This window comes from Myotis brandtii, unplaced genomic scaffold, assembly GCF_000412655.1.
Source record: "Myotis brandtii unplaced genomic scaffold, ASM41265v1 scaffold422, whole genome shotgun sequence".
NCBI classification, from domain to species: domain Eukaryota; kingdom Metazoa; phylum Chordata; class Mammalia; order Chiroptera; family Vespertilionidae; genus Myotis; species Myotis brandtii.
In genome coordinates this window covers 1,016,950-1,037,712 of record NW_005366171.1, presented here as the reverse complement: position 1 = coordinate 1,037,712, position 20,763 = coordinate 1,016,950, and the positions used below count along the sequence as shown (strand labels likewise).

The following is a 20,763-nucleotide window of genomic DNA, read 5'->3' as shown; positions in this document are numbered from 1 at the left end:
ATAGGATTCTACCAAGTCTCCTATCTACCTACTCCAGGACTTCTGTGAGGATCAAATGAGATGAGGCACATGAAAATGCTTCACAAACATTTGGTTGAAGTGTAAAATGTTTGTACCTGGCTATAAAGCAAGTTGTGTTCCTGGGCTGAAGAAACTCCAAGGAGGCTCGTCACTAGGGAAAGGAAGCTGGGCATCTATAAGATCATCACAGCAAACATTCTCACACGTGTCTATAAAATCTAACATTCAAATTGGGTTATAGAAAGCCTTATTTGAGAACTTCTCTGGAATTTATGCACCAGAGTGGGGTCACTGGATCATAGAGTATAGACATACTTAACGTCACTAAGTACAGCCAGATCACTTAGCAGAATGGCTGTGTCAGTTTACACTCACCACACAGCACATAAGAGTTCTTGCCTCCTGACATCTTTGCCAATCTTTACCATTACCCACCATTCTAATTTTTTTCCTTCTGACAGGTAGGAGGGCTATCTCATTTATATTTTTCTATAATATATAATTTATATTTTACTCAGTGGTTTTACTTTGGTCATCTTTTAATGTATTATTTATTTTTAAAAAACTTTTAAGCTTATCTTTCTGTGAGTTCCCATTTTTCTATTGGGTTCCTTGTGATGTTCATATTTAATTGTAGAAATTTCTTGTCTATTCTAGTATTTTAATCCCTTGTCAATTTTAGATGTTGCAAAAGCTTTTCCTTGTCATCTATCTTAACTCTGTTCATGGTATTCTTTATTGAACAGAAATCTATAATTTTGTTGAATGTAAAGTTTTTCACTGTACAGTTTCTATTTTTAGAGTCTGGTTTATGGAGTCTTTCTGCTCTCTAGTGTTCTCTGCTTTATGATTTTATCTCCCTGTGGTTTTACCACACAAGCCTGTTTGCATGGCCTTTTGAAGAGATGTCTTTCCTTTCTCACCTCTGGCTCTCAGGAGGTTTGGCAGTTGGTGTTAATGTTTGGCTGCTTCTGATGGAGGAAAATAAATGCAAGAAAACTGATACACTCCCCTTTCTGTAAGCCCTGCTCTCACTCACAGGGAAGAACACCTTTCACTCTGTTCGTACTACATGAATCCTGCCTGTTCAGCTACGGCTGACTAGAAAGGGATGCATACCTACACTAGCTGAGTATTCATCTCCCTTCAGGAATTTGGAATTAGGTTCACTCTCTGCTGGCCTCTTGAAAGACATGCAAATGAGGGGTTTTGGGATAACCATCTTCTCCCATGTTCCTAGAGAAGCTAAAGAAATGGTCTGCAGAGAAAGAATGAAGAAGATATTCACAGAGAAACAGAAGTTCCTAGAGAAGCTAAAGAAATGGTCTGCAGAGAAATAATGAAGAAGATATTCACAGAGAAACAGAAAAAAAAAAGCCTTGTGGCCCATAGAGAGGGAGAAAGATGAGATAGAATGTGAGAGTAGCTGTCCTACATCCTGATGGCTTTCCAGTTTCTAGTTCTATTCTCTTCTGAGACCAGATTGCTTCATCTGTACTAGTTAGGGGTGGTTAACTGCTGTAACATACTCCAAAGTATACAGTGGCCCTAACCCACTGGAAGTTATTTCTAAGTTGGTGGAAGGCTCTGTACCACGCAGGTGTCTAGGAGTCTAAGTTGATGGAGGTTCTGCCGTTTTCATGGTCACATGACTTACAAGGTTTCCCTAGGTGCCAGCATCCAGCTGAAGGGAAATGAACTTGGAGTTTAATACATGGGAAGTTGTATAGGCCAGGCCTTGAACTAGCTCATATCCCTCACATTCCCTTGGCTGGAACTCAGTCACGTGGCCACATTTAACTGTATGGTAAACTGAAAACTGTCTAGCTGTGGACCCAAAAGGAAGGGAAAAATGGGTTTGGTGAACAGCTAGAGATTGCCACATCATATTATCGGTGTGATGCCTCTATGTCCTTATAACCAAGTTCCCATTTTTTCTTAGACTTGTTTGAGTTGGCTTTTATTATTTGTACCTCAATGCATTAGGTGTTTTCATAACAGCCATATTTAAAATAGTAGAAGAAATAAAGACTGATGAATTTATTTTCTCAGGAAAATTGGGCCGATTTCCACCTATGATGCATCATCACCAAGCACCCTTAGATGGCCAGACTCCTACAGCTCGCACCCAGAGGTCTCACCTTGCAGAGGCCTTTGCAAAGGCCAAAGGATCAGGTGGAGGCACTGGAGGAGGAGGAGGAAGTGGAAGAGGCCTGATGGGGCAGATTATTCCAATCTATGGCTTTGGGATATTTTTATACATACTGTACATTCTATTTAAGGTAAGTGGAATCATCTTGATCCTATTATATCAATGACAATCTAATATTATCGTAATAAAAATCATTGTCAGTATTAAAACCCTTTACAGTTCATAACCCTTTTTCAAATCTAGTATCTCTTTAAACCTTGCCTCCTCTTCATAAGGTATTTAGGATAGGTGTTATCCTATCCTAAGTTTTACAGATGAGAAAATCTTCACTCAGAGCTTAAATGATTTCTCCAAAATTCACAACTGAAACTGCAGAACCAGGACTTGAGCCTGGATCTTCTACTTGCTAATCCAGTTAGCAATAAAGTTAAAAGCCCTTGACTGGGCTTATTTGCAAGCTGAAAAGGCATAAAGCTGCTCTAAGAAGAGCTTTGTTGTTAGGATTGGCTCAGGGGTTTTCAGGTAGCCACTGTGAGGCCAGGTGATGACTGTACCAACAACACTTTGTCCTTCTTCTCACCGGAGTATGAAGTGCTGTTTTTTTAACATCATCTTCAGTAATTCTTCTCAAACAGAACTGCCATATCCTGAAACTAAGCCTGATATTTCTTAGTTCTGGGGAGACATGGTTTGGGTCCTTTATAAGTAGACTGCTGATTTAAGTTCCACCTCCAGCCCAGCTTTGGCAGGCCATGGGCCTCGCTGGGGGAAGAGTTTTACTTTGCCCTTCTAACTAGAGGAAGAGGCGAGCTCCTCCTAGCCCAGAAATTCTGCAGACAGCCTGAGGTGAGTGTTAGGTGAGCATGGCCAAGGCAGATGACCGGTAGAGAGATATTTTTTCCGTGTGCCTTGCTAATATTTTACTTGGAAAGCTATTGTTTTTTGTTTTTATTGTTTTTGTTTTGCTTTGGTTTTTTTTTTAGATATTTATCTAATGTTGCTATTCAAGTGGATTTCTGACTTAATTTTTGTCTCCCAGCCTTTTTCTTTTTTCACTTAATATGAGGGGTTCCGTGACTTTGAGGTTCTGAGCTGCTGTTGATGTGCTGTACCTCCTTCACTTCTCAGCTTTCAAAGGGGAAAACTTCAGTGGACCGGAAATGCTCTACCGCCACACCTGGAGACACCTACAGGAAAATTAGTAAGTGCCCCTTTCAGAATGGTCACAAGTTTGAGTCAGACAGCTGTAATTCAGCCAGGCAGACGGACAATCTGGGTATGTCCTAAAAGCATTTCTCAGAAGTTGTCCCAAATTAATCTGATGCCATTTTTTACCTTAGCTCTGAGAGTTCCTGAAAGTTTCCATTTGACGTTGGCTTTAAAGGGAAAGATAGTTACAAAAAGTACAAAACTACGAGTTCACTTTTTTATGTTAGTAAATTAATATTTCACATTTGGAATGCGTTCCTTCTCATGTCCAGACTTCAGAATATTGGTAGCGAATATCCTTATTTCCCAGAGAGGGAAAGCAAGGCAGAGATCAAGTCATTGTCAAAGTCAGTTATTAGATCCAGGGACAGAATTTAACTCTTCTGGCTCTTGAAACATGATCATCAAATGTTCACTACCAACTAGAATATTCTGTGCTCTCTGGGGAAATGCAATGTATATGGCATAGCTCTCCCTCTAAGAATTTATAGTCTAGGATGGATGTCAGGAAAAATAACTTGTGCAAAGTTGACTACCTAGACAGAAGAGATCTGATAAAAGCCTTATAGGAAATCATGTCTAGCTGGGTGTCTGTGGAGGAGGCCTGCCAGCTAGAGGGGATGGCTTGGGTGAGACAGCCTGGCATAGGGCAGCTGTGGGGAAGAAGGTCTAAAGAGTAGGGAAGTTAAGCCATATTGTTGAAGGTCTTTGAGGCCAGATCGCTTTATCCAGTGGATCTTGAAGCCTCATCAGAGGTTTTTAAAACAAAGACATCAGCCAAATGAGGTGAGGCTGGACCACAGAAGCATCTGCCCTCAGCCATTATTGCTTTCTGTATTTATTCCGCATTCTCTATGGAAATAAATATTTCAGTCACACTCTGCATCCTTTTTAGAAATCTTAAATATTCAGGGACTTCTTTAAGAAAGATGCTGTGTTCTTAATTGAGATAATGTTTAACAGTGATGGTAAATGCATCAGTAAAATCATTTTTAAAAGATTTGTGGACTCTTTAAATTCGAGTAGCAAATTCTGTATCCTGTCACATAATCATTTAAAACAGAAAGAAGTAAATAAAATGAATTCCTAAGAGCAGCTGTTTTATAATGTAGTAGCAGTTATATCAGCTCCTTATCCTTCAATTTCGAATCATGCAGGAAATAAAAATAACTTAAGCATTTATGTAGCACACTCCTCCACTTTATAGATGTTAACTGCATGAATAAGAATGTGGTCCAGAAGTATTAAAAGGCCTTTGAAACACTACGTCTGCAGTAACCCTTTGAATACATCTAGGTAGAGGATAGCACTGGTTATGACACAGAAAAACTAGATTATCTACATAATGAACATCATTTTATTTTCCTACTGCCTTAAAGTTCATTTCATGTACTGATGAGTGATTTATTTTTTCTGTTCTACTTTTAGGGTCTTAACGTTAGTTGAGAAAACTACTTCTGGGAGGCAGGGTTACACCATTTCACTCCATATGACTGGGACAGAAAATCTTGGGCAGAGAGGTCTCAAGATTTCCTCTATTGAGGAAGCATGAAATTTAAACTGTTACTTCCAGATAGGTTTTTAACCTCATGTGCAGGTGAACTATTGCTCATTTCACTTAGTTTTCTAAAGTACCTTATATGTTTCGTACTTTACCCTTGAGCATCATTTAGATTAGAATAGCCAAGTATGGCAGCAACCTAAGTGTCCATGGATAGATAGATGAATGGATCAAGATGTGGTACATATATACAATGGAATATTACACAGCCACAACACAGAATGAAATCTTGCCATTTGAGATAACATGGATGGACCTAGAGGGTGTTATGCTAAGTGAAATAAGTCAGACAGAGCAAGACAGATAACTATATATAGAGGCCCAGTGCACGAAATTCATGAGAAGGAGCAGCTGCCTGCCGGGGCCTCCCTCCCTTCCCCTGGCCGGCCCCGCCCACTGGTTGAACTCCCAGACAACCTCCCAGTGGAGGGGACAATTTGCATACTATGCTTTTATTATATAGGATTTCACTTATATGTGGAATCTAAAAAACAAAGCAAATGAACAAACAATGCAAAACAGAAACAGTTTCATAAACATAGAGGAAAAAAAACCTGATGATTTCCAGAGGGGAAGGGGCTAGGAAAAAGGAAGAAAAGGTAAAGGTGAATAAGAGGTACAAAATTCTAGTTATAAAATAAAAAAAGTAATGGGGATGTAATGTATAGCATAAGGAATACAGTAAATAATATACTTACCTGGTATAATGACAGAATGGTGATCACTTCGTTGGGTATGTTAATGTAGAATAACAACGTTACACACTTGAAACTAATATAATGTATATATTAACTATATTTTAATTAAAAAAAAACAGGAAAAAAGGGTATGTTTATCTTCTTCATTTCTTCTTGAGTGACTATAGGGGTATGTTTTTCAGTCCTAGGTATTTTCTTAGCTGGTCCTACTGTATTTCTGTGCGTAAGAGTGATTTGTTCATCACTCACTAAACATGTATCCTTTAGATCTTGGTGCCCAAACCACAGCACCTTTGTATCCTGATTGGATTAGCTGGAGAAACTCTTAAGTCTCTTCCCTGAGCCTCAGGACCAGCCAGCATTACTGTAGAGTGTCACAGCCAGCCATGTCTCCGAAAAGAGCTTAGGGAGTTGTGTGTGATGATTCTTAGATCAATGCTTGTTTTTCAGCCAATTTTGAGCTTGTTCAACTGCAAGAAAAACTCAAGGAGACAGAGGAAGCCATGGAAAAATTAATTAATAGAGTGGGACCTAATGGTGAAAGGTAGGTTTTCAGGACTCAGACTATTTCCCATTTAGAGAATCAATTCAAGATTTTTCTCTTCTTTGATTTCTGGGCCACTTACTTTCATTTTATATAGTTGTCAACTTATTTGTCATTTGCATGTTACTTCTCACGAAACATTTCATTTTCATGCTGTTAAGCAATCTCCGTTTTCAAGAGCATATGTTCAGTGTTATGCACATTATTGAGAGTGAGTGTGAAGGTCAGGGTGAAGCCCTTCCACTCCTCACCTCCCCTTCAAGGGTGGCCATGTGGTCCCTGGCCAATCACCACACTTCATCTCCTTGGCTGCAGTGATGGATTCAGTGGTATATACAGGACCCAAGTTGGGCCAAGTGTACTTTCACCTAAAACTGGATCTTGAACCCAGTGGAACCTGATCTGAAAGCTTTTCATATTAACTCACCCTGGCAGCAGTCCCTAAAGAGATTATCCATTTGCTCCTGCTCCCTAATCCCTAGAGCTGCTCTGCCTCCCACCTTCCTGAATCCTGGATCTTCAGCAATTCTTCTCATATTGTGAGCTATCCCACATTCTCCCAATAAATTCTGCTACCTCCTCCAAAATCTGCTACCTCCTCCAAATACAAGGAGCCAATTTATTGGAAGATTGGTTGCTTGTAACCAAGGAATCCTGATACAGCCTGTGATTTCTTTTTTTCCTCCATGAAGTTCCTTAATTTGGCCCAACTAGGACTGGGTTGGAAGGGTGAATTTAAGGTCAACTTCGATGTAGTGGCAAGGCCTCCAAGGGGTAACAAATAATGAGACTGGCTTTGTGTGAAAAGTCAAGAGCAGGTGTAGAGTTTGGACATCATCTGCGTAGAGGTGGTGGTTTAATCTGATACTGGGTCAGCTTTCTGAGGCCGTGTTTGTAAGAGTAGAGAAATGAGGGCCCTAGGATTGAGTCTTCATGACAACCATGTTTCAGGAATTGGGAGGAGGAAAGTGAGCCATGATCAGAGGTAAGAAGAATGGTTAAAGAAATGGGAGGAATACACGTCTCAATAGACAAGGGAGAGGGCATTTCAAGAGGATGGTCCACAGTACAGAGAAGTTAAGAAGAATGAAATGTGAGAAAAAGACTTTTGGACTTGAGAGTAAAGTGGTCATTGATGATGCAAATTTTGGTAAAATGACGGAATGGAAGCCAGATTTCAGGGAGGTGGAGAAAATGGACTGTGAGGAAACAGGGAGCAACCAAACACATGAGCACCTACAATGTTCACGGCACTTGCCTATACAGTCGTAGTTACCACTGCCTTCCAGGAGTAAACCAAGGTGAGACAATAAGGAATCTCTGAAAATCTTCATTGTGGTAAATTCAGAAGGTGTAAGGTGGGCCATGATGAATTGCCTAATGCATGACATGGGCAATATTAATAGACCTGTTCAGAAATGAAAGAGATGCTTTAGTTTGGAATTCTCTGAGAAAGCTGCTCTTGTCTGTTTCTGCCTCTGCTAGCCATTCCTCTTTTATTTAAGGTTCTGGTTTTTCATTAGTTAAGAGACAGAATCCAGCCCTAGCCGGTTTGGCTCAGTGGATAGAGTGTTAGCCCTCGGACTGAAGGGTCCCAGGTTCAATTCCAGCCAAGGGCGTGTACCTTGGTTGCAGGCTCGATCCCTGGCTCTGATGAGGGCTCGTGTGGGAGGCAGTCAATCGATGTCTCTCTCTTACATCGATGTTTCTCTGTCTCTCCCCCTCCTTTCCACTCTCTCTAAAAATCAGTGGGAAAATATCCTCAGGTGAGGATTAACAAACAAAAAGAGAAACAATCCAGGCTGTTTCACTCAGTAAGAATCAGAATACATTGAGTACAGTCCAGAGAAGTAGCATGTGCAGCCAAGAGCAAGAGCTTTGTGATGAGCACGCAGGCTCTTGTAGGTAGGGGTGACCTGGATGCCCCAGAAGTCCCCCCCACAAAGTGGTCATTGTAAGAATTGGGGGTTATGTAGAGCAGATGAGCAGTTGTGGCGAGTCAGGCTCCTGTGCTGATGCCGTCTAAGAGGCCCAATACGTTTAGCTGAAGGTAGAACAGACGAGCTGCTTCAGTTCAGGCTGTGAGGCCATTAGTGTGGAAGAAGTGGAGCCCTGGTGTTGTTTTCCTCCCACTGAGGGCTGCAGAAATGCGCCTTTATTTGCCTCAGTTACACCTTCCCATTGGAGGGAGGAAACACTGTTCTTTTTCCTTATTGGTCATTAAGGCTGAAGTTTGTTAGGCTGATCATAACAAGGAATGCTGGCTCCCACTGGCTGATTAGAAACATAGAGGACACCTCCATGGGAGGCTGTTCAGAAGGTATTATTTTTCCTTCATTAGCGTTATGCTGATATTTAATGCTCTGGGTTTTTAAGAAAAGAAGTAGCCTGGGTTAAATCCTGCCGCTAGTTAAAGCTTGTAGCAAAGCAGACAGTTCTCAGCCTTCTCTGTAGGGCCTTGCCTACCTGTGAGTGTGATGCAGTGCTTCCTTCTCAAAAAATAAAATGCTCCTACCGTTTTCCTTGAGCCCATCTTATTCTTGCAGACATTTGTCCAGAGCCACCAGCGAAGCTGGGACTCAAACCCAGGTTTTCTAAACTGGAACTTGAGCACCAAGTGCTTTCAGAAGTCAGGAGACTTTAGTTTTAAAGTGCTGACATTAACTAGCAATAGAAATGTATAACTTCCCTCGTGAGGGTCTCAATTCCCCCAGTGTCTGTGGTCTAGATAATTGATTTGTCAGAATGATCCAGCTCTGGAATTTTGGATGTATCTGCACAAGTATATGCAGCCTGGTGATTGTAGGGATGGCCTAGTACAGTGATGGCGAACCTTTTGAGCTCGGTGTGTCAGCATTTTGAAAAACCCTAACTTAACTCTGGTGCCGTGTCACATATAGAAATCTTTTGATCTTTGCTACCATAGTAAAACAAAGACTTATATTTTTGATATTTATTTTATATATTTAAATGCCATTTAACAAAGAAAAATCAACCAAAATAATGAGTTCGCGTGTCACCTCTGACACGCGTGTCACAGGTTCGCCATCACTGGCCTAGTAGCACATTTTCCCCTAGTCGAAGCTGATGTCCCAGCACCTTTTCTTTTGATGACCTTGCGTCAGACAAAAGTAGCTTGCAGTAAATGGAGTGTTATTAAGTAACAGTGAGGTGCACTGAAAAAATATTGAACCAAAAGCTAAGCTATCTGGGGTCTGGTCCCAGTATTGACATAACTCATGTGGGACCTTGCGCAATACCTTGATCTATTCTGGGCCTTAGTTTTCCCGTATATAAAATCAAACCCTTGAATTGATATGTGTAGTTACCAGCTATGCTGCTCTAGAATCAGTTCCTAGAATTATCTGCTGCTGCTCCACTTCTAGAATCCAGACAGATCATAGTGATATTTATGTTCATTGCCAAGGAGTATTTACCACTAAGTGGCTGGATTGTCTGATATTTCTAAGCAGAGCACAGACTGTGACTTCTGACCAAGAAAAACAGCTGCTGTATCAGCTCCAAGAAATCACCAGGGTCATGAAAAAAGGAAGATTCACTGACGGGCCCACTCCAGAGCAAGAGGCTGAGGAGGCCCCTTACATGGAGGACTGGGAAGGTAAAGTGTCTTCTCCTTTCTCTGTTAGCTGTCAGCCCAGAAAAGAGATGTTAATTATTTTTAATCAGCTTTATTACTGAAGTATAATGTATATATAATAAAATTCACCAATTTTAAGGGTATGGTTGGGTGAGTTTTGACAGATGTGTAGAGGTGTGTAATTATACCATAACCATGATATAGAACATTTCCATCACCCTTTGCAGCTAATTCCCTCCTTCTGCCGGTGGCTTAGTTTTCATATTTTTATAAGTGTACCTTAACAAAATAGGGAAGTAGACATGGATTTATATTCAGAGATCTTAACTGCTATGTTACTTATAAGGGAAAGTTGGAAGGAATCTAAGGGTCTCCAGAAGAGGCAGGGTAAGTCAGATCAGTTCTGTAGCTGTGTGAGGGGATATTGTGCAGCCAGCTTTAAAATGACTGCTGACATGGAGAAATGCTCATGATATAATGTTGAATGAAAAAAATCAGGTATAACATTTTATATACAGGGTGATCCTTATTTTAAAATATATATATATACACACACACACACACACACACACACACACACACATGCTTATAGATGGTAAAAAGCCAGAAGTAATACAACAAATTATTATCAGTGGTGGGATTCTAGATAATTTGTTTTCTTTCCAAAACTTGTATTTTTTCAAATTTTCCACAATGAGTCCCTATCACTTTTATAATGAGAAAAACAAACAGTAAATGTAAAAAAAAATCTCTCCATACTCTATTCGTACCAAAAAGAACCCCTGCTTTTCAGAATTTGTAGGCAGAAGTGGTTTGCGTTTGGGTTGACTCTACTGATTATTGTAATGTGCACACGGGTTTGGATCCTCCAGCTTTGCCACACTGAGCAGCGAGCACGCTGCTGCTGCCAGCACGGGCGTGGGCTCCAGCACGGCCCATCTGCTGCTCAGGCTGACACAGATTGATTTCATTTCACTCTTTAATTTGGCAACACTTTCTCTTCCCTCATTATCTAGCTGGGCTTCAGTACCAGTGTTACTCATTTTGTTTACCAGTTTGTTGTATTCTTTTGTTCCATTTTGTGAAGATGAAGAAGCCACCAACGGGAATCCTGTCTTCTGAAAACGCAGCGCTGTCCTTCGGGATTTGGGGCCTGTCTCGCTAAAGCATTTCTCTGTTCTGACACTTGCCAGCCATTTCAATAGTAAAAGGCTTCCTGGTGTATTTTTCAGAGTTTAGCGTTCCTTCCTTCCACTCCACCCTCCACCCCCGGGAAGATTTGGAAATGGTTCCAAATAGAAATTATAAACATTAGCCTTAAGCTGTGCTCTCTCCATCTGGTGTTGTGTCCTTTCTTTTTTCTACTGAAGGCTCCTGTTGTTTGTTTAATCTTCATGCTACTGCAGAAGCTGGAGGTGTGAGACTCACCCTCTGCCCCAAGCCCCCTGCACTAAAGGGATTTCATCTGAAGGGGTTTGAATTTCAGAGAGCACTGGGTAGTCAGCCAGGCGCTTAGAATTTACTGAAGTGAAACTTTAGAGCTGTTAGTCATCTGCGAGATTCCTTGAGTGGATTTGTTGGAATGGGATGGCTGCTGCCTAAGAAGCCTCTTTGAGTCTGACACTTTATTTTGAAGAGACAGTCTTTGTAAGACTTTGTGCTGCTTTTCTCTCTAGGTTACCCTGAAGAGACTTATCCAATTTATGACCTTTCAGATCGCATCAAGCGTAGGCAAGAAACAATCCTGGTGGATTACCCGGACCCCAAAGAGCCCTCTGCGGAGGAACTAGCTGAGAGGATGGGAGTGCTGGAAGAGGCAGACCATTTGGGTTGGGAAGTGCCCGCTGACGGCAGAGCCCAGGAGGAGAATTCTGTTACTTCATGTGACCCAGAGCCAGAAACATGTTCCTGCTGTCTTCACGAAGAGGAGGACCCTGCGGTCTTGGTGGAGAATGCTGGATTCATGGCAGACAGTTACAGTGAGGAGGAGGACACCACCCAGGAAGCGTGGCCCCAGGACTTCAGAGATGAGGGGCTGGGCATCAGTGCTGACAGAGCGTGTATTGGGGACACATTGAGGAAGCGGAACCCCCAGGGTTTAGAGTGAAAGCAGCCAGTTTGGTGAAGTATCCATTACTCTGGTCTCAAGGTGACCTTGTTCTCCTCTCTAGATTTCACCCTTGGCCCTGTACTTCATTCTCTGTGTTTAAATATTATAGCCAATCAGGTCACTACCATGGATATCATGTATCCTCCCTGGTGCTCACACACCTGTCACCTGTACAGCATCATAGAGATGAGTAGGAACACAAGATGGCTTCGCTCTTTCTCTCCCTGCCTTTCCTCCATCAGAGAACTGATCCACTGAGTAACTGTTTGCTCTATCATAATTACAGATGGGACCACTCAGGCAGAGGTTCGACTCCGTGCTGGGAGTAACAGGTGGTTTACCTGTGAAAAAACATCAGCTTACACATGATGAGGACTTAAGGTTGCAAGAGTGAAGATTTCAGAGTCTGAAATGCCTTATTCTCTGGGCCTTGAGCAGGTTAGTGGTCCCCTGGGTTCAAGAAAAGAACATTTAGTTTTGGGGGATGATGGAGCCAAAGCAGGACTCTGCTGTCCGAGCTGAAGTCCCTTCCTCACAGCAAGGGCCAGAGGACTCACACTGACCTGAAAATGGGCCCAGTCTGGCTCTCTAACTTCCTTTATCCCTGTGCTGCTTAATAGAACTGCTAAACCCACCTCTTGGTCTCCAGCGGCCAGGGGAAGCTTTAGGTGGAGACTTTAGTCCTGGCCCTGCAGAGCCACGGCTTGAGGCTGCAGGAAAGCCTGCCCAAGGGTAGTGGTCCTGCTGTGAGATGCTCACAAGGCCAGTGAGGGGAGTGAGCCATGCATTTATGGACAGCCCTTGCCTCGAAGCTCTTTCGGGATGTTGTGCCCTCTGCGAAGTTGGTTTCCCAACCACATGCATTGAGACAGAAATGAGGACTGAACTTGTTGACAAAGTGCCAGCCCAACAGGGAAGCTGCAGAGCGTGTCTGCTGCGGAGAACCAGTGCAGTAGGGCCCAGGGGAAGAGGCGTTCGTTTGCCTGTGTTCGGACATCTGGGTCCTCTGAGGGAGCTGGGGGAGTGGGAAATAGGTTAGGCCTGGGAGGATCTTGACCAAACTACAGGCCTGATCTCAAAGCTGCCATCTGTGTTCTTGAGACAGGATGAGTGAACCCATTTCCCGTGGTAGACCCGAGGGTTTAAAGAGGACGCATTCCCGAGGACACTCCCAGTCATGAAATTTGGAAGACTTGAAAATTAAGAAATTATGTAAAGGTAGATATGGCACAAGATGCCAGGAACATATTTAATCACACAGCCTGCTGTCAGAAGGTATGGGGTCATATTAAGATTAAGTTCAGCTACTATTAGACTCTTATTGTTAGTTAATGAGCTGCAGTCATTGAAGATTGAGTTTATAGAAAGCATACTGCATCTGTCTTTGGGACATTTGATTCACTTGTAACAGATGCAGTTTAAAATGTACTGAAAACCATCTAGATGTAATGCTCAAGGTAAAAAATAATGTAGGTGCTCTACTGTTTCGATAAATTGTTTTCCATGTTATGTCCCTTCATTCACAGGGGTTGATTTATGACAGTGCTGGGTCCCTGTTTCAAATTTCTTTTTCTGCCTTAGGCTATGATTCCTGTGTTAGAGATGCATATGTTTCCTTCTAGTTTCAACTCATTTATTCATCTGGCAGACACTGCTCAGAGGCAGGCAGTGGGAATGGAAGGCTCAATTCCTACATTTTAAAAACTCAGTTTAATGGGGGAAGCCTTATCCAATTTATTTTAATGAACTAACTATAATAATAAAAGGGTAATATGCTAATTAGACCGGACATCCTTCCGGAGGAAGCCAGGGTCCCAGGTGCCTGCCAGCGGCTGGAGGGAAGCAGGGGCTGGCAGCCGGGGGAAGGAAGGCCTACTCTTGCATGAATTTTCCTGCATCGGGCCTCTAGTACACTATAAAAGGGCTCAAGCTCGTGAATTCTGCAGGCAGAGCAAGGGCAGTCGTGAATCCATCCCCATCTGTTCTGACTGGAATCTTGTCAGCTCCTTAAGCCTTCTGTCTGGGCTCTTGTCCCTAAAGCAAGAGTCTAGGTCTCCCAGGTTGTTCTGAGTATTAAATGGCACCATCAGTGCCTGTAAAACAGCCTCAGTCCTACATGACCACCACTCAGTAAATGGTAGCTGTGGTTTTATGCTGGAACTGAGATATGGACCCAAATCTATAGGAAAACAGATCGTATTTGCCAAAGTACTTCCAAGAAACTTTACAGAGGGGGCATAGGAAGCACTTCTCCAGTGAACAAGGAAGAGAAGGCATCCTCGGAGAAAGTATGTGGATGTTCAGGTACGTGGATGGGGCTGCTGTGGAAGGTGTTACATAACCAAGTCCTTATGTGAATGTTAATCTTTGGGGGAAACTGGCTATGGAAGCAGGTCCTGCCAGATGTGCTATGACCTCCTGATGCCTCTTGCTGCCCACCCCTTGCTTGGTTTATTAGCAGAAATATATTTATAGTCCAGAAATTTTTTGTACTTTCAGTCATTTCAGATTAGGCGGCCATAGCAGGAGGCACGTTCAGCCTCTAGAAAAGGTGGTGGGGTACTCAAACAAGGTGTGGTCCAAATTGGGACACTTAGGAAAGGGAGCTCTAATAAAAACTACACCCGGAAAATAGGTCTCAACCAGGACTGTCCTGACCACTAAACAATAAAAACCTCTTTCCTTTTCCACAATTCCCCACCTGTGCTGTTTCCTAGAGGCAGAACTAAGGAGACAGGCCCCGGTTCATACAGGAAATGCTTGTGGCTACAGAAAAACTCTGAGGGTAATAAACCACTCCTCCTCATGACCACATTCTTAAATTCCGTCTCAACCCAGACTATGCTCCAAATGAAAATCTAGTATTTCAGCTATTCAGCAATATTGAGAAAAAAAAACATGAAGTAGCCATCCACTCCTCCTCATGACCACATTCTTAAATTCCGTCTCAACCCAGACTATGCTCCAAATGAAAATCTAGTATTTCAGCTATTCAGCAATATTGAGAAAAAAACATGAAGTAGCCATGATGTTCCCTTGACTATACAGATCTTTCTAAAAGGCACCTAAACTTTCCTCATTTTTTTTCACAAACAGGACAAACTTATTCTTTCCCTTAGATTATTCCTTCTCTGAGCATTTATGAATTTGGAGTAATACCCACCTTGCAAGGCTGTCTGTCTGTCCCAGGTGTCGCCTGTTGTAGGTGCTCAGGACAGCATCCTCACTGCCATCCCTCGGGCTGTTACACCGGACGCCCTCCAGGGTATGGGTGACTTTAGTTTTGACCTCCCTCAGGAGCAGATCCTTACCTTCCTTGTCTGCTTCCAGCCACCACTGCAGCCTCCCTCGTGCTGGGCTTCAGGCCTGCCACAGGCTGAGGGAAGGCTCCCAAGTATGTCCGCATCCTGTTTAAATAGGGGAGGCTCTAGGTAGGGCCAGGCCCTCACAGGTACTCCGGGACCAACAGCCTTCTTCGGCTGGCACAGCAGCCCTGTGGAGGATTGTTCTAACGCACGTACTTCTGTCCTTGCCATTCTTCCAGCCCTTCCCGGCCTCTGCATGTGGTTCTGCCAGCCTTAAACTTGAAGATCCCAGGCCAGAGGGAGGACCGCTTACCAGTGGTTCTCAACCTTCTGGCCCTTTAAATACAGTTCCTCATGTTGTGACCCAACCATAAAATTATTTTCGTTGCTACTTCATAACTGTAATGTTGCTACTGTTATGAATCGTAATGTAAATATCTGATATGCAGGATGGTCTTAGGCGACCCCTGTGAAAGGGCCGTTCGACCCCCAAAGGGGTCGCGACCCACAGGTTGAGAACCGCTGGCTTAGACCCACCTGTCGTTGTTACCACCATCCTCCTCCTCCTCCCTGAGGCTCGTAAGGATTGAATGCTGTAGAAAAAAACTTCTAGGTTAAAAACATGGTTTTTTTCTCCTTTTATAGGAAAAAAAATTACACAGTAGTGTTGAAATAGTTCAAGTTTAATTTGATGATATATGGTCTGTACTTAGACAAACACAAGTTATACAACATAGATAACGTGGGAAAATACCAACTTCGTCATTGCACATACCAATAAATAAATACATTTGCTCCAGAATACCAAAGAGTTTATTCAAAAAGTCAATAAAAGCACAGTTTTGTAAGTTCATCTAAAACTCCAGATAATCTTGAACAAAAATAAATGTCTGACCACTCCAGAATAGGAAAAGACGGTCTTGTGCAAATAGACATACACATTCTAAGCGTTATGAAAACTGGCTAACTGTGTTCTCAGCAAGAGAAGCGTCACCCATCCAGACCAAGACCCCTTCATCACCAAACGCAGGAAAGGGCCAGAGTCGGGCTCCCTTTCTGAGCCACTCCAAGTCACTCTAGGACTCTCTCATCAGCCTTGTCTCAGCTCTGCCTGGACCTTGATTGGGGTGGGGGAAGGGGGCAATAGAACAGAAGAGGAAAGGGGTGTGACATCTTAGGGAAGAACAAAGGCACAATGATGAGCTAGAAACGGTGGTGATGAAAGCAAAGGTCAACTCCCAGCCACCCTGAATCCCACTGCAAGCACTGACAGTCCAGCCTCCTGGTTTGCTCAAAATCACATACCAGTAGCCACGAAGTACAGCGATGCCTTCTGTAAGACCAACTTGCTTCTCAGCTTGGTTGGAAAATTAAAAAACCAAACCTGTCCCAGTACTCCTGCTTGCCTCTGCCTTGTATCCTGAGATGACAGAAAACTTGAAGTGTGAGGACAGGTGATCAATAAACTCAAGCCAGAGCCCATCCTTTGGTCTGTTCCTGGGGCTGCTACAAGTTCAACAAGCCAGAACCCAGAGAGTCTGAGCTACTCCAAGTCACTCTAGGACTCTCTCATCAGCCTTGTCTCAGCTCTGCCTGGACCTTGATTGGGGTGGGGGAAGGGGGCAATAGAACAGAAGAGGAAAGGGGTGTGACATCTTAGGGAAGAACAAAGGCACAATGATGAGCTAGAAACGGTGGTGATGAAAGCAAAGGTCAACTCCCAGCCACCCTGAATCCCACTGCAAGCACTGACAGTCCAGCCTCCTGGTTTGCTCAAAATCACATACCAGTAGCCACGAAGTACAGCGATGCCTTCTGTAAGACCAACTTGCTTCTCAGTTTGGTTTGAAAATTGAAAAACCAAACCTGTCCCAGTACTCCTGCTTGCCTCTGCCTTGTATCCTGAGATGACAGAAAACTTGAAGTGTGAGGACAGGTGATCAATAAACTCAAGCCAGAGCCCATCCTTTGGCCTGTTCCAGGGGCTGCTACAAGTTCAACAAGCCAGAACCCAGGGAGTCAGGCCCAGGCATGCTGGGCACCAGGAGGAAGACTCCCTCCGCTCTCCGGAGAGGTGTGCTGGTCACACCACATCCCGGCGCGGGGGAGGACTTCCAGAGGGGAACGCCAGTGTCGCTGCAGTCGGGGGAAACCAGGACTCCGCCAGGGAGATGGAATTTGTGCTTGCGTAACAGCCAAAGACGTGCCAGCCCAGCATCTCCCGTCCCTGCAGACCCCACTGCGAGGAGTGCACGGAGCTCTTAGTGTGAAATCAGCGCTGTTGCTTGTTCAGTTTAGAGGCAAATGCCCTGCTCTTTATAGACAAAAAACTTCTACAGTTTTCTTGCCCTTGTTGGGAGGCGGACTCCAAAGGCCCTCTTCACGCCTGCAGTTACCATACTCCCAACACCTGTCCGCAGCACGGCCGGACCTTACGTGCTCCTTCTGAACTAGTGCCGTGTTTTCTAAGGCACAGTCGCTAGAATATGCTCAGGTTCATCCAAAAGCATGCACACAACACACGGGTGTCCCCAGGTAACGCAGAATGGGAACTGACCACTTTCTCAGACCCTGTTTTCCTAATCAGAACCTGGGAGACGCTGGCGCTTCCTAACAGCCCGAACGGCATGAACAGAATCCTTATCCCTTTCCTGCTCATCCTTAGAAACAAACCTCAGTTGATTCTTAGCAGATTGCCCTTCCCCCAAACACCACAGACACAGAGATGCAGACAGATACAGAGCACCTTGGAGCCAGAAAAAAAGAAAAGAGGCGGGAAGTGAATGTCGCCACTCTGCAGAAGAACTGTTCTGGGCAGAGGGCGTGGAGGTTTGGGTGTGGCCCCAAAAGGAGTCACAGGAGCAGTCCCAGGAGGGCTGCCTACGGTCCCAGCTGCCCCACGCCCACAGGAACTGCCCATTCTATCCTCAAGTTCCCTGCCCAACCAAGGGCCATCTGGGTGGAGAACAAGAACTCTTACTACGGGAGAGGCTGGGCCCTGGCAGCTTTGAGTCTTTGGGCCCACAGCTCTTGGGGGTGTGTGTGGATCCTGGGGCCACTGGTCAAGGACAGCCAGCGTCACCAGGAATAGGGCCGTAAGAACAGACCTGAGGCTGGGTCTCGAGCAGGTGACAACTGTTCTTGTCACTCAATGCCCAACAGAGGGTCTTGTTGCTAAGCTACCCTTCTGCACAACCAGCGAGCAGCTCAGCCCACATTCTGGGTCCCACCAAAACCCAGCCAGCCCGGCTCCCGTGCGCTGGAGGAGAAAGCGGGAGTTTGCCATTGTGCTTCTGGTTCCTCTACTCTGCCACCAGGATCCCCTCTCCCTAGGATACAGCACCAGCTGTTCTGTCTTTAAATCCCATTCAGAGAAACAGTGTGACCAGACATTAGAGATCATCTAGTTTCCATCATCCCAATTGGCAGCAGGTCTCTTCCCCAGGTCAGAAAAGGAAGAGCCGAACGGGACCATGGGAAGGAGGCGGGCACCGCAAGGTTCCCTGGGATGTGGACCAGCCCTCTACAGAAAGCCCCAGTGCCCTCAGAATGGTCCCCCTGGAGGGGCCTCTCGGAAACCCCCGGGGGTGGGCGATCGGCTGTGACAGATAACCCGGCTCTCAGTATCCCTGGGAAACCTGTGCTTCAGGGAAGCGAGAGCACACTACCTCCACTCAGGTCAGAACAGCTCCTCCACCTCACAGCAGACCTTGCTGACATGTTTTCAAAGCATCAGTTTCTACACAGCCTTTCCAAGCACATCTACTCTGAAGGGAGGAACTGCCTGCTTCCCACTGACGTCTGCTCTCCATCAGGGTGAACCAGGGAAAAGGACAAAAAGGCAAGAGAGGCGTTCCCATGTCCTCAGAAGAGGATGTTGGAGGAGGGGGAGATCAGGCCCCGCCCGGCACACGCACCGCCCATCACACCCACGTGCAGAAATGGGCAGCAGCCTCGCTAGGCCTGCTCTCTGGGGGAGCCAGACACGGGTCAGTCCTGATCAGTCTGACAGGCAAAAAGCCAGACGGCTTTTAGCAGGGAACTGCCAATCTACTGAGATAGTTTCCAATTCAGTCGATAGCCGCACCACCCCGAACGCACACCATTTCATCTGGGGCGAGGGCATCCAGACTGGGCCCCAGGAAGGCCTGAAAGCCATAGATAATGGTTTTCTGGGGGGATGCTGGGAACACAGAAATCCAGGGAGCTGAAGCTCTTGAAAGGGCAAGGGCTATGCCCTCCATCTTGCCCCGAATCCTCCATTTTGGGGCAGCAGCCATGTGCTCAGCAAGGAGCTTCTTCCCGGAAGCCCAAGCCTCTGCTAGCCACACCTAGGATTTCTTTAAACTAACCAATGATAATCAAGGGAAGTGCGCGCCATAGATACGACCACATCCTATGTAACAAGACACCGACTTGCGCCTGGCCAATCGGCAGGGCCCACAGTCCTCTCTCCTCCCCTTACTATAAAACCCCTTTCCCCACAGAGCTGTCTCGCTCTCTGCCTCTTGCCACTGCATCGGCGAGTGTGGTAGATGGGGAGCCCAAGCTAGCTCGAATAAAGACTCTAATGCTTTTGCATCGGACTCGGCTGGCTCCCTGGTGTGGTTTCTTGGGGATCCTGAAATCTGGGCATAACACTCTGACTCTGCCACTCACCAGCCAGGTGACCCCAGGCAAGTACCATATGTTGAGTGATTTGCCTATGGTGGCCGTTGTACTAGTTGATCTCTAAAGGTCCTGCCACCTCTCATCTCTAGTGATTCTGCAGTACTCCCTGCCCTCCTCAGCCTGCCCCATCCTTCCGAGGACCACGCAGTGCAGTCCTCAGCAGCCACGACCTCCACTCACTGCAGCAGGAGCTGAAGCCCAGGCAGAGCACCTGCAGCTCACCAGCCCCAGCCCGGGCATGCCTACCTGTGTGGAGTCCGGGGCTGGTGACCTAGGCCCGTCCACGTTTCCTGCACCGAGGCTGCTGGGCAGAGAGCTGCTGGGGTAGCTGAGGGCTCCCAGGACAGCCTGGTCCAGGATGCCTGTTCCGTGCATCTCCCGTATGCTGAGCCTGTGTCCTGCAGGCCATCCTCTAAGACAGCTGGCCTTGATGGCTGGCCTCCTGCTGCCTCTGTGCACAGAGGAAACCTAGAGAAACCAAATGAGCTAGAACCTGAGGCCACCAGGCAGCTCCCACAGCCAGGCCCCTGCAACCTTGACAGGGTCCTGACACTGACTCTTCCCCTACCTGCTGGCCTCTCCCAGGCCTGGCTGAGGCCTGAAGTCAGGGGGCTTCCTGCAGTTAAGGGCCAGGCTCGGCTATCAAGCCCTTTGCTGTGTGACGGTGACTGCCTTCCACACACACTCACTGTGCCCCTCCCTGCCGGGATCCGTGCTCATCGACTCCTGGGTTGAGTGGGTGGTTGGGCCACAGCAGCCCGGCATTGTGCTTCCTCTCCCTCTACAGCTCTTCCTGCCTTCGCAGCTTGGCAAACACGACTGCAGCAGGATGCTAACCCAAGGTTGTGTGTGTGTGTGTGTGTGTGGATCCTGGGACACAGAAAGAATTCACTG

The 20,763-nt window shown here is 45.4% G+C and overlaps 1 protein-coding gene across 6 annotated transcripts in view; it reads left to right on the top strand.

Annotated features, from left to right (window-relative positions):
• The window catches only part of RIC3 (RIC3 acetylcholine receptor chaperone), an 18,881-nt gene extending 5,209 nt beyond the window's left edge, over positions 1–13,672 (top strand). For 3 of the 6 annotated variants that reach the window (XM_014545827.1, XM_014545830.1, XM_014545829.1), the window contains exons 2-6: positions 2,074–2,303; positions 3,302–3,374; positions 6,092–6,185; positions 9,656–9,804; positions 11,460–13,672. In XM_014545827.1, coding sequence (XP_014401313.1) covers positions 2,074–2,303; positions 3,302–3,374; positions 6,092–6,185; positions 9,656–9,804; positions 11,460–11,890 — 977 coding nt within the window. In that variant the 3' untranslated portion in view covers positions 11,891–13,672. The remainder of the gene's footprint in view (positions 1–2,073; positions 2,304–3,301; positions 3,375–6,091; positions 6,186–9,655; positions 9,805–11,459) is intronic. The other 3 variants (XR_001363599.1, XM_014545828.1, XM_005873941.2) reach the window with 3 other exon arrangements.
• Positions 13,673–20,763: the final 7,091 nt, after the last annotated feature.